This window comes from Larimichthys crocea, chromosome III (genome assembly GCF_000972845.2).
Source record: "Larimichthys crocea isolate SSNF chromosome III, L_crocea_2.0, whole genome shotgun sequence".
NCBI lineage: Eukaryota > Metazoa > Chordata > Actinopteri > Sciaenidae > Larimichthys > Larimichthys crocea.
In genome coordinates this window covers 33,494,848-33,508,770 of record NC_040013.1, presented here as the reverse complement: position 1 = coordinate 33,508,770, position 13,923 = coordinate 33,494,848, and the positions used below count along the sequence as shown (strand labels likewise).

Sequence of the window (13,923 nt, the reverse complement as noted above, 5' to 3'; positions counted from 1 at the left end):
ATTGAGTACAATGATCTCCTACTGTATTCCAGCTGCCAGCTCAGCACTGTGTCATCTGCAATTTCCTGTCTACAGTTTAGTGAACTGTACATGAACTGTTAACTGTACATGAACTGTCTTTCTTTTATATGTCTAATTTTAATTAGAACATGATTAACCTTTGGAAAGTACCCCAGAACCTAGAACCCCAGTCCTTGGTTTCTTTGTCTTGTACACATATAAAAATGCTGATGAGGATGCGCTCCTCACCGATTCCTTGTTTTGTCACTCTGTTGGTTCCGGTCCTCTTTCATGAAAGCAGTAATAAACATACCAAAGACAATTTCTTCTTTTTCACAGTCTCTTTATTTTCATCTACCACAATTAACTAATGATCTATCAAGTGTTAACTAATCACATGAAATCATAATGACTTGTTTTAATGGTGAGCAACAGGAATTCATAATACATCTTGCATTAAATCATAAGTCATGCATTATTTAGTATATGATTTGTACCCTAATTATAAAGTGTTAACAATTTCTCAAGCCCTTCCCCACCCTCCTAGAGTGAAATAAAGTTTTAACATCATCTCATTACTGAAGGCATAATTACAGTGGTCGAATTGAATGTGCATAGGCCTAGTTTGCACTGTGAGCCAGTAATCCTTCAGTTTGCTGTCAAAAGATACAAATGCACAATACTCCTGGGTGGCTCAAAGCCATTGTACTCCTTACAGTCGGTTCATATATTGGCACACAAATGATGATTAGAGATTGCCTGCTGGAACGCAGCAGCAAGCCAATTCATCCATTGTGCAACAGAACAATAAAATCTTATTGAAATTTCTAAACCTGAAAAAATAATGCTCAGTATATTTTCAAATCAGGGCCTGTCACACTATATGTGGTTTGCTTTGAAAAGAACTGGACCGTCATAAATCCCATTGAAACCACAAAGCCAAGGGCACTGCCAAGCAAACAATACAAGATGTAAGACCGTGTGGAACCAACTGCCGAGGAGCCCAAAGAAATCAGTTACGTATGCCATCCTTCACGTCTTGCATAATACAAAGTCAACATTCATTACGTAAAGTAAATGAGCCCCGGCTGACTCTATTATATGCCTGTGTGCTTTAATGTAGGAAAAAAGTGTTGAAAAATCCCAAAGAATTTGCTGAACGCATGCTGGCTTTAACTGACTTGGAACTTGTGTAGAATTTTTCACACTATAATGTGTCCTCTAAATCATCTTTGCAACTGAAGCTAACCAGGAAAACTCTGGTGCCCTGTGAGAAGGGATTTGTTGGCAATACCCAAAGGCACATCTTACATCAAAAGTAAACTGGATTCTTAATTAAACCGATAGAATACAGCAGCAGTGACAGCTCTGTGGCGCTTTGCCTCAGTAAAACTTAACAGCCACTAAAGTTTCTTCTGAGTAATGATTAATGCATCCAATTTCTGTGATCTGTATTGAGCGTAGCATCATGGGTAATTAAATGATGGTCTACAGAGCGCTGACTGCTCTCATAAAATGACAAGGCCATAATTATCATGAAGCTTGGTTACCCTCTGACTCAAATACTAATTGTGTATCAATAACCAAGCGGAAGATGTCTCAGAAGTTGTACAAAATAGCTCACAGCTACGATATTGCACTCAATAACATGCAGTCCTCTTTTTAACAAAATTCTGAAGGAGACTTTTGATATTCATACAATGCACATTTATTCATTGAACAGGTACATAACATGAGACATGTAAAACCAACAGATGGGATTACCTGCTTCAAACATATTTACATTGCCAAAGATAAAAAAAAAAAAAAAGCACAGTGTTAATCCATTAAAATACAATGAAACCAAAAGCCAACCACCTGACTGTTTATTCCCTTGCATATTATCATGAAAAAAAAAAAAAACAACCTGCCAGACTACTTGCAGGAATCTGTATCAAAAGGAGATTCACTCACTGAATACTGAACGCTGCATGTTCCCTTGTAACACCTCAGTGACCAACAATATACCTTCCTCCAGTAAATACAAAAGCGCCACACTCTTAGAAGATAGGGATGTGTTATGAGCAGCCGTTTATTCATTCCCATTGATTCAGAAACAGACATCATTTTCAAACCAGCAATATAACCGCAAACAAAATACAGTACAGAGAAGTCTCCATGGGGGACTGTGTGACTGTGCAAGAGTCAAAAAAACATAATATAAGAGGGAAATATTGATGTTTCTTTTACTATCATTTAAATCAAGAATGTTATTTTTATTATTGTTGTCCCTCTTCAAGATAAATGAGGTGATAAAAAGAGACGCCCGCCCTGGTCTCGTTGACATTTTAGGGAGTCCTTTTGGAGCAGTAAAGATGCCCACTTGATGGATACCAGAGCTCTATAGACAATGGGAAGACAAAATGAGGGATGCTTGTGGATGCAGAGGGGGATAAGGAAAAGAAAGAGAGAACATGTGCAGTACACAGTAGAAAGAATGGGGGTGAAGTTGGGTAACATCAGCGAGGAAGAGGAGAAAAACAACAGTAGGAAGAGAAAAAGAGAGTGACATGCCAAAGCAGTTCGTCAGCAAGAAAACTCAAGGACAGGGTAAAACAGGAGACAGGGATAGCTGTACTGAGGGAGAGACAGAACAGACAGCCACAGCAGCAGCCGTCAACAAAAACAACAATGGAGAAAAAAAGAAAAAAAAAACTTGACGGGCTGACATACTCTCCTCTTTGTCTCTTCTTCTGTGTTTTCAGTACGCTGGTCTGTAGAGAAGCTCCCCAGAGGCAAGTCTGCGTTTCAGTTCCTGCCACAGCAGCTCCCTCTCCTTTTGGGCACCCTTCATGAAGCCCCGGTTCTCCTGGGCTCTCCGAGACAGGTATGGCATCACCTCATTCACCGGGCCGTAGGGGACGTACTTATAGACAGGAAAGCCTGCCTGGCCTGGGGTTGAAATGGATGGGATGTGGGGAAATAAAAGAAAAATATAGCTTTGATATGGATGAAAATGATTAATGTAGACGCATTTGAATATTTAATCAAAGGATTACCATAAAAAGGATTGTTAACTAGACTAGACAGTTGTTAGAAATTCAAGAGGACATCATTTTTAACACCCTTAATTTGCTGCATTTAAATTAGAAAAGCTGCTAATTTTTGCCATTCAGGCTCACATACTGTGACTGTTTTCACTCAGGCTCACTCTTCAAATCTGTGGAAATGAACTAATCCAAAATCACTAGCAAAATATCAAAGAATGAAATGATCAAACAAAGTCATGAAAAGAACATCCTGAGTCACACCACATCTGAAAACTTAAGAAATAACACAACGAGTGATAGACAAATAATAAAGACCTTAACTCTCATTTGCAAGATCCCAAGGCAAATCACTGACTGCTCTATCTCTGGAGAAAACAGCAAAGTAACATGTGTCTCTATTTACATCAATACCGGTCAAGGCTGTTTCAACATTTCAACACATTGACAGACATCTGCCTGCCGCCGCAGTGTCTGTCTTTGACTGACAAACAAAGTGTTGAGAGCCAGCACCAGCTCTTTTGTTAAGACAGCTTGTCAATATGGATGTGTCTCGGTTCATATGTCATGTTACGGGCTGCAGACTGACTTCAACATGCGCTTCATGCAGTCCAAGTGATCTCTGGGGTATGTAGTTGTAGCCCGTAAGGTCTTAAGAAACACAGGGGAGAGTTAAAGGAGAGGTTGCTATGGATAGTGATGTTGCAGAGGCTGAACTGTCATATTATTCTGATGTAGGGGATGAAAGATCGGGGCATTGTCGTGAAACTAGAGCATATTTGTGTGTGCTTTTCTCACCCAATGGAAAGCTGATCTGATCACACATTCCCAGCAGTTGTCCAAAGTACACTTTGTTCTCTGTGGGTAAGAGACCGAGCCCATTCATTCTGGATGAGGGGGTGACAGAGAGAGAGACAGAGAAAGAGAGAGAGAGAGAGAGTTACAATTAAACATGACTAGAAATAGAAGTTTAAGATTGTGTTTAACAGCATGTTTGAAACCATACCTCCTCAAGGTGTGCTTCACTGTATCCTCATTATGGGAAGCCACCATCACATTGGCATTTCTGTTGAGTGCAATCTCATCCAGCACATAGTCCAGACACCTTAACCAAACACGTACACAAGGAAGGACATTTAACTGTACTACTCTCTGAGGTGGAAATTACCATTCCTAAACTGATCACTATAAAATATTAAAATATATGATATGCAGTATATTGTATGCATATCGAAGCTTACAATGTTACATAACTCATCCAAACAAATGGTTCTCATTAGCATGTAAGATTTATTGTGTGGTGCAGACTCTTTATATAACTAAACAGTAAAACAACATATTTACCAGAAATCTCTATTCAGGGAGGACCTATGGATTCTGCTTCCCTGCTCGTGTAGCTCGTGTTAATATGCATGTACCATCTGCATGTTTTTTAATCCCATCTCATGCTGTGCTGCAGCACATCAGCTGAATCTTGTCATCTGTCCGATGTTGCTGTTTACCTCAAAATCTAAACGAATGCTTGAGACTTGCCTTTGCTCTTTTTGTGCAATCATATTGATCCCCACAGGGTGATTCCTTTGAGTTTGACCTTATCTAGGAATGTCAGAAGATTGTTACAACACAGCACCCCAGAGCTTCTGCAACTTGCGCAAGTCAACAAGGTGGAAGCTTGCTGACACAAGATTTTGAACCAAGAAATCCCACTTGAAGGACCACTTCCCTACGAATGAAATCCCTGTGCTGCCCATTGCAGTGGATTTGTGCCTAGAAAGTGGCCAGTTTAAGTCTGTGAACCACATGATAAAATCAGAGTGACACAGCTTCCTGTGGGTGTTCCTGGGTTATAGTAATAGTGGACAGCTTCAGAAGAAACTGAGGAAATGAGAGCTTGGCTTGACTAAAAAATATCTAACTTTGCAGGTGCAGATTTGGCAGTTGCAGATTTGGCAGTTGCCAACAGTTGATAAACATATAACAAGCCTGGGGTCTTACCTGTGGTACATTATATTGGTTGACTCATAATCAGGGTTAATAGGGTCCTCATAACCAATCTCGTTGGCCCTCTCTCGCTCCTGATACATGTAGGCCCCACGGACCAGCTTGGCAGCAAAGCTCCAACCCTCACGTCGAGACAATTCTACGTCCATAGTTACATTATCATAAGCCTCCTGCAGAGCAGAAAGAGTGTGAATGAGTCACTCTTTATTGAGACTAATCGAAATCAAGTCCTTTTAAGTTCAGAGTTTTAGTTTTTACTAACTGCTGTATATCTAATAAGTCAACACAGAGCCAAATGATGTGTAACAGCTCAATACAGTGATATTCTTACATCATGTCTCAGCCTACTTAGTCTACCTGACAGACACCACAATAGGTACATCTCTGGATTGCTTCCACCATTAGTAAAGAAAAGACATGAATTTATGGTTGTGTTTCTACATGTTTCTACATTTCTACATTATTAAAAGACACACTTTGCTTAAGAATTCTGTGGTGTATAATTGCACACAGCAGTTGATTGTGGCATGGTGGAACCGACAACCGACTGCATGCAATAGAATAATGATGTTAAAAGAATAATAAAGAAAGCTAGTCACCCCCCCCCCCCCCCCCCACCCCCCCCCCCCCCCCCCCCCCCCTCCCACCCCCCCCCCACCCCACCCCCCCCCCCCCCCCCCGCCCCCCCCCCCCCCCCCCCCCCCCCCCCTCCCCCCCCCCCCCCCTCCCTCCCCCCCCCCCCCCCCCCCCCCCCCCCCCCGCGGAAAAAAACAACAAAAAAAAACTCTCCGAAAATTCTTCTTCGTGTTGCTGTTTCATCCTCAAATCAGCTGTCCTGTGCACATTTATGCTTTTGGTCTCACATTTCTGGTCTTTTTTTTTTGTCAATTATAGCTTCTGACCTTGAGGTAGCATTGGTAGGTGTTGAAGATGACAGGCTTTTCTCTGTTGTAGATCCTCTGCATCTCTAATGTGAGTCTACTGATAGCTGGCTGGAAGTAGGTTTGCTCTGCATCCACCATTAATCGAACACCATTCTCAATGGCGTGCTGAAAAAAAAGAGAGAAAAAAGATCTAATTTATCACAGAGCAGCGTTTATTATCCTGTACTTTTAATTTGAAAAAATAGTTTAATTAACAGAACTTTCTTTAACTGTGACTTTGAATAGCAACAACATAATAGATTTGTTTGGTTAACAGCATTGCAGGAGGACTGCAACAGGACTGTTGTATAATACACATACCGAATGTCATGGCAACCATAAAGCACAGCTTGCTAAACATGCCACAGCAGTGCAATGATAATGTACACAATAAACATTCATTTAACCAATAAACATGCCACAGCAGTGTTGTGATAAATTGCACAATAAACATTCATTTAACCAATAAACTCACCACATTTGGTTTAACTATAAGTGCTTGGTCCTTGCAGATTAACAACAAATGCAATTTGCTTCTAAGTGCGTGCATATTTTTGTACCGTGATCTGTCTTTGTAGTTTATGTGTGTTTACCTTGACTAAGACATCCATGCGTTGCAACATCCTCTTCATTTGCCTCTCCTCCTCTACAGTGAAAGTCTCCAGCAGAGGCACCAGCTCACCTAGCTAGGCAAAGAACCCAGGAGAGTGTACACAATGAGATGCTAATGAACCAAATATCACACAGCATGACACCTATTAGTGCTTCTTACTTTATCCACCCTTCAGCAGTCTTTAGTACTTGGCCAACAGAGTCAGGAGTAACCTCGCCCAAATACTTATTATTCACAAGGGCTTCTTAACACTGAGGAGTTAGTAAAATGTTCTAAATTATATCAGATTGTGTTCAGCTTTTTTGAAGTTACAGCCATATTTTTTCTTAAAGGTCTTAAATATGGTCATGAATGTGTCACAAGCTTGTTCACATCAGAGGGAAGAAAGACATTAACACAATCGTTAATTTAGATACAACACTGATACCTGACAAACGTCGATAACTGCAGTGTTTTTCAATACAGCCTACAATTTAAAATCAGTTCAAATCATTTGCTGCTGTTACTTTGTATATATTGTTTCCAGTGAGTTTGGTTTTGATTTATATTTAAAGATTCTGTGATTTTCTGCATTTCTATATAGTAAATTTCACTTCCTTTCAGTGTTTTATGTTACTGACCTCTAAGTTTGGGACGACCAGCAGATCTGATATGTTTGTTCTGTCATCTATTAGGCTGTTCCAGTCGAGCATGTCAATGGTTCTGTCAAGACAAAGAATAGAAAGCTACAGTACAGCACCAAGTCTTGGTTGTTTCATTTATTTTAGTCCCTCTGTAAGTAAGCATGTTGTTGTCTTGAACACATTTCTTTTGTGCAACATTGATATTGTTTATTACAGATATTTCTGTGTACATGCTTACCCTGAAGATTCCTTTTTGCTTCCACTAAACCAGCCATAGAAGTCACCTTTTGCACCCAGTTTGATCAGGAAATCCTAGATGGACATAAATATCTAAAGTACTGCAAAGCACACAGTGTAGCAATATCCTCATGAAACAGTAGTGCAAAGGTGATCTATAACACTGGATGTAACATTTGGTAGATATTACTCATGTACTACAATAATTAAGGTTCACCCAGAGAGCACAGGAGGAAAAACTCCACCTGTAGTTGTTTAAGCTCCAGTCTTTGCTCGAGGGCTTCCATGCCATCTTTTCCCTGCTGTGATGCCAGGAAGCTGAAAAATCGTCGCCATTTCACCAGGACCTCTGAGAACTGGAGCTTAAGAAAAAAAGAAAAATAGCATGATGTCAGTCCATCACACCCATTGTGCAAAAGTATCAGCTAGATTAGTGTAATAACCTTTTTAATCATTATTTGGGTGCCTACCAGAAACTGAGGTCGTCCTAGAGCAGTCATTTTGATAGCAGAAAAACCATCCATCGAACTCCCGCCTAGATTGAACATACAGGAATGTTCAAATGTTGGTAAATGCATACTTACTGTAAACACTGTATTGTATGTAATGAATAAATAGAGTCGATTAAAAAACTGGATTACATGGTACCACTGGTTGATGGATGTCAATGTTCAATAGAAGATATCAAGTCATTAGAGCCAGCATAGAGTTGTGCATCAAAACAACCATATTGTGAAGTATTACCAATGTAGTTTAATTTATGTTTACTTACCAGATGCTTTGATGCATTTGATGAAGGTCTCCATATGTTGGTCACATTTAGCCTCATCAGCGTAGAAGTAAGTGCGGGCTCCAGTGACTCCCCCGCGACGGTCCCCGAACTGTTTGTGCGCTGTATATTTTCTCTCTCGGTGGTCCTCGCCTGAGGGTGAAAACAAATTTGCATGCCTGTTTCTCCTGATTACATCATATAACGTGTACACAATTGAGAACCAAACAAGGCGGCTTACCTATGCTCTCCTTCTCTGCAGTGGATACACATGAGCTAAATTAGAAGGAATGCAAAAGGATACAAATGAGTTCATTTGCCCTGTGTGTGTGCAACATTAAAAATTTAAGTTTCATCAGAATTACAGCAAATATCCTTTTTTTTTTTTAGTTTAATTTTGGAACTTGCACTGTTTCTGTGAACATACTGGCCTTGTGGCAATGGCATACGAGAGGCTGACATTGTGTTTAGTGACCCTATATACACTGTGTCATCCTGCTGTCAGCCATCTGACCCTCCAGAAAGGGCCGTTGTAGCGTGACATCACACTTGACCTATTTGGCCCCCATCAAAAGGACCTGGGGAGCTCATGTAACCAAAACAGATGACTTAAAAGTAAGCATGCTGTACATCAGAGACATCAATAGGATTCAAAGCAAGGAAACTAACATTACATTGTTTTTATTTTAACATTATTGTTGAAATGTAGATTTAACTCCAAATTTTTGGGGGATTCTGGACCACTGCCTGGATAAACATTTTATTTAATTTTTATTAGTTTTATTACATTTTTATTAATTATTGTTATTATTATTATTTTTTTAATCAAAATAATAGGCAAATTAATCTAGTTTTAACATAGCACCGTTAGGGTAAATAACCCTGATAGTACAGTACTGTCAGTACAGGTTCCACTTTTAATTGCAACATGATTTAAATTATGTTTTGATGCTTTTTGTGTTAAACTGCCAAAAATTCAATTTGTTGCGAGAAGCACTGATAATAGGTAATCTTTTGTCATGAAAAGGGACATTTTAATGTAGTTGGACTACCTGCAAAATGTATTGGTTATTGGCAGCTTCTTCAAAATTACCAGTACTGACGCTCTAAGACCTGCATTAATTAAATCCTAGCTGTAAAATCAAACATATATATTTTAAGTTTAAATGGCTAACACAACTGAAGCTTGGCTTTTTTTATCAAGTATCATGCTCGCAACATCAAGCCAGGAAGCCAGGACTTGTCTCATATTTCTGTTTATATTACTGTCCTATATTTTCTTTCCGTTGCAAAGAACTGTCTAATGTTGTTGTTGCAATCTTGACAGATCACTGTAGTGCCTGTCAAACCCTGCTGCCTGAGATCACGCTGGCTTAATATGCCTTGTCCTCCTGCTTTACAGTTTGAAGGTGCATGTCTGCCAAACAAAAGCTTTCTAGGCCAAGGTCTGATACCTCTTTTGATGTTTCCAAAGAGGTATCCCCAAGACAAAGTATATCAAAGCTGTGCAGTGATATCTTGTTACTAGTGATATGGTATAAAAATAAAAAAAATGTGTATGTACAAGGAGGCACAGCAATGGGAGCTTTTTCACCTTACAGAATGTGATAACATAATAAAACAATAATAGAGGACATTCTGTCTGGCACAAGCTGACATTGCAATGAGCTGTCACTATGTTTGCAAATCTAAACACCGGATACTTGAATATATAGCCTTGTTTATTTACTGCATCTGACCTTCTTTTATCTCACACGACATCTCTAGGTCTATAAAGCTCAGTTTTTTTGGGGGGGTGATTATAATACTAAGTAAATCTGACAAGTGCATTTATCTTTTTCACTTCAGTGAAATGACCATCAAATCATATTCACTTTTGCGATATTTTATTTACTGATTTGACTGTGGAGGAATTCCTAAATGGGACAAAAAGTCCAAATTTTATTTTGGACAATGAGATGTTCTTATTACTGATAATGCATGAATGCACACATCTACAAGTTAAGAAACGTTGCTGCTGCCTCTGCCTAGAGGGACTGCTTGCATAAGGTTTGTACTGTCATCCAGTTTACATCAGCTCAGAGTCAAATGGCCACTGCCTTGTGCCTCTCATGTGACAGGATTCCTAACAAGTGTGAAATTCTCTCCAGCTAGCCAATCCAGAATAAGAAGGCATGGCAGAGCCAACAAATCATATTGTAAACAGTGTTTACTTCCTGGTTGTGAGTCATATTAAGATGAACCTATTTGTAGCATCAAACAAGAGGAAACTACTCTACAAGGTACTGCATTCTGTTTAGAGGTCAGTTAATTTGAACAGGGCAAGATCTATGGCAAATCTTGTTTTGAATATAACAGAACTGATTTTATGTTTGAAACAATGACTACATTCAAAAACATCTTGTTTTTCGTATGTAATATCTACTGAGATGTGAGAAATACCAGGACTTTCATACTCCATCTCTTTCTGCTCGGCCTCCTCCTGGCTGATGTCTTCCTCCACACTGTAATCCAGGACAGAGCCGACGCCGAACGCCTGATTCTTCTGGATCAGGGGCCTGATGGTCATGTGGTCCTCGCCAGCTACAAACTGGCCATAAAATGTCATCTTCATGAACTGGTCGAAGGCTCTCTGGCCCAGGATCTTCTTGCCTAGATCCATTATCTGAGAAGAAATGGAAATAAAAATCAGTTAAATTCAGTTTTTGTTACATGATACCAGATTATATAACTACTTTATATCTGGTGTTAGCTATATGGTAATATAAAGTTACCACAGTTATGAAAATGTCTATTTAAGGACTGTAACACCATGCATCACAACATGGGCTTAAAGAAGTGATCTTTTATTAATGAAATTGTGGCTAGATTAACATCAACACTGTAACATGATCTGACATTTAGCTTAGAGGTTAGATAACATGGACTGCAGAGGTTGACTTGCATGTGTGGAAAAACAGGTTGTAATTTGATAGGGTGGCAAATAAGCCTTAGGCTCAGACAGTTAGGCTGCAGCTGTTTTTAAATTATTTACTGTATTACAGCATTGACATGGTTTGTTATCAATAAAAATCCCACCAAGTAATAAGAAATGGTTAACAATTTTGCATTTTGTAACCTTAGTCGAGCTTATTTTTGTCTCTGTGCTATAAGACAATGTCACATGGAGTAAACAAGTGTGCTACTGTCAACATAAAGTCACATGAGCAAGTAAAATCCCATAAACAAACAGACATAATGGTTAATGGCCGGTCTGCACAGTAAGATAGCACTTCATTACCTCTTTATTTTTATCAACCAGGAAGTCAAAGGAGCAGAGTTTAAAAACCACCAAACTCCTGAGCAGCTCTAATGAGTCTTTGCTCTTATAAGCCTCCTGTGTCTGCTCAAAATCTACAGAAATCTCATTAGCAGGGGTTGTAGTGCCGTCTTCCCCTCCTCTCCCCGGCTGTCCGGTACAGTCCGACCGTGCCGAGTCACGGTGAGCGCCGCGGCTGCTGACATTGTCCTGGGACACCGCCTGCGTCGCCGCGGTGGAGGTGAGCGTGGACCGGAGTCTTTGGCTGCAGAGTTTAAAGGGAATGTCCGCCCCTGCCCGCGTCAGGGCTGACACGGTTTTTACATGAAACATCAGCCCGGAGGAGCAGGTGGATATCAGCGAAAAGGTGAGGTTAAAAAAACAAAAACAGAAAAAAAACACCTATCGACGCGAGCTGTGCACACTACATTTCAAACAACAGACAGGAAGCCAAACGGCGACATTTGCATCGCTTGGTTGGTGGATAATCTGTGACGCAGACAGTTTGTTTATCACTCCCAAAGTTTTTCACCGGTGCACGCCCAGTTTACCAAGACTTGTTCCTGTTTCATCATATGCAAGCGTGTATATTATCAAATCTAACCCTAAACCTGCTGGACGATGGAGCACAGAAACTCCATGGAAGAAGTTTAGTTAGTACAGTAACATGCATTAATGAGACATGTATGTTTACAGATAGAGAGAGAGAGTTTTCAGTAAGGGAGATGTGACTAGGCATAACCCTGAAAAAGACAGACAGACAGACAGAGAGAGGGGAGGGAGGGGGAGTCTAATCCTATGGCAGCATAACTAAGGGATGACCTGAGCCAGCCCTAACTATAAGCTCTATCAAAAAAGAAAGTCTTAAGTCTGCTCTTAAAGGTCATGACCGTGTCTGCCTCCCGAACCCAAAATGGTAGTTTTTTTTTTCACAGAAGAGGAGCTCTGGCTCCCAATCTACTTTTGGAAACTATAGGAACCACAAGGAGTAGTAGTAGTCGTAGACTCCATGACAAACTTTGGTATGCATGGAGGATTCATCGTTGACGTGAACAAACTAAGATCGATCTAAGAAATACGACTTAAACCAGAAGTTCCTTTGATGCCAATTTGAAGTACAGAGATGAGTCCTTTGTCTGATGCCATCAGGAGGTCATTTGTAACTCTGACTAATGCGGCCTCTGTGCTATGATGCACTCTAAAGCCTGACTGAAAATCATCAAATAAACTATTTTTATAGAGAAAGTCACACAGCTGATTAGCTACAGCTTTCTCAAGTATCTTAGATAGAAAGGGAAGGTTTGATATCGGTCTGTAATTGGCAAAGACCTCTGGGTCTAGAGTGGGTTTTTTAGGAAAAGGTTTAATTACAGCTACTTTAAAGGACTGGGGTACATATCCTGATAATAAAGACAGATTAATCATATCCGATAAAGAAGGGTTAACTAGAGGTAAAACATCCCTGAGCAGCCTGGTTGGGATGGGGTCTAAGAGACAGGTTGACGGCTTAGATGAAGAAATTATTAAAGTTATTTGATGAAGGTCGATGGGAGAAAAACAGTCTGAATACATCTTAGGATTTACAGCTGTTTCCAAACTTGCTGTATTAGAATGTAGATCAGTGCCTGTTGAGAGCAAGAGGTGATGGATTTTGTCTCTCATAGAAGAGCATATTCTAAGCCTTTGTGTAACAGTCATTTCATAAACTTAAGGATCCAGTGTATAATTTAGGGGGCTTTACAGAAAATGGCAGAAATTGAGAATAATATGCTTAACTGTGTTTTTATTAGTGTAAACACCTGAAGATGAGAATTGTTTTTTGTTTGTTTGTATTTTGTTACAAAAAAAGTATAAAGAATAGATGTATTCCTAATGTCACACAGCTATTGCTATAGGTGAGGCTCAAAGTGTGAAAATGAAAGTTCTTGTCACCATGTTGGCCTTTCTTGACTCCAGCTACTTAAAAACGGGCAAATATGTGGATCATCTGTGGACCTGAGGCAGCTGAATGAAGCCTGGGTGCTCAAAATAATGCAGAAGTGCTAAAAACTGTAATTCCTCAATTGGTCACTTGAGGCAGGCTGCAGAAGCGAGTCAATTACCATAAATGGCCATATTAAAATGCCTAATTTGACTGCAGAAATAAACATGTTTACAGCCTGGTTCATGCAATGGCTTTGGTCTCTAAAACTAATTTCCACGCTCATGACAAGTGCAGCCACTGTAGTTTTTCCTAACAGGATGAGGCGAGGGGACTGCATTCAGAAACTACACCACTAGAGGCCACTCAATCCCACAGGTCCTTTTAAGTGTAAATGCAAATTAACTCAACTGCACTGTACAACTAAACTGCTAGTTCTAAGACTGATTTCTGCAGACAAAACATATGTAAGTCGATGGACAGAAAGAGATTGACAGAAAATGAATTAACAA

The 13,923-nt window shown here is 39.9% G+C and overlaps 1 protein-coding gene across 2 annotated transcripts; it reads right to left on the bottom strand.

Annotated features, from left to right (window-relative positions):
- Positions 1–1,418: 1,418 nt before the first annotated feature.
- Positions 1,419–11,988, bottom strand: prodhb (proline dehydrogenase (oxidase) 1b). 2 transcript variants are annotated; one of them, XM_027277577.1, is made up of 15 exons: positions 11,473–11,988; positions 10,649–10,857; positions 8,434–8,468; positions 8,196–8,345; positions 7,894–7,958; positions 7,669–7,785; positions 7,425–7,498; positions 7,184–7,265; positions 6,544–6,636; positions 5,930–6,076; positions 5,022–5,197; positions 4,033–4,131; positions 3,825–3,913; positions 2,713–2,931; positions 1,419–2,380 (listed from the first exon to the last, which is right to left on the bottom strand). In XM_027277577.1, exons 1-14 carry the CDS (start codon positions 11,821–11,823, stop codon positions 2,741–2,743), a joined length of 1,878 nt encoding a protein of 625 aa, XP_027133378.1. In that variant the 5' UTR covers positions 11,824–11,988; the 3' UTR covers positions 1,419–2,380; positions 2,713–2,740. The 2 variants fall into 2 exon arrangements, with proteins under 2 accessions (XP_027133378.1, XP_010735142.3); XM_010736840.3 differs by having other exon boundaries at positions 1,424–2,931.
- Positions 11,989–13,923: the final 1,935 nt, after the last annotated feature.

What these genes read in the sequence shown, in the direction of transcription:
- prodhb (XM_027277577.1), bottom strand. Translation starts at nt 11,823, where the DNA reads ATGTTTCATGTAAAAACCGTGTCAGCCCTGACGCGGGCAGGGGCGGAC. An exon ending in GCATGGATGTCTTAGTCAAG is followed by an intron (nt 6,077 to 6,543) that starts GTAAACACACAT and finishes CTTTTTTTTCAG; the next exon opens with CACGCCATTGAGAATGGTGT. An exon ending in GTGAAGCACACCTTGAGGAG is followed by an intron (nt 3,914 to 4,032) that starts GTATGGTTTCAA and finishes CCCCTCATCCAG; the next exon opens with AATGAATGGGCTCGGTCTCT.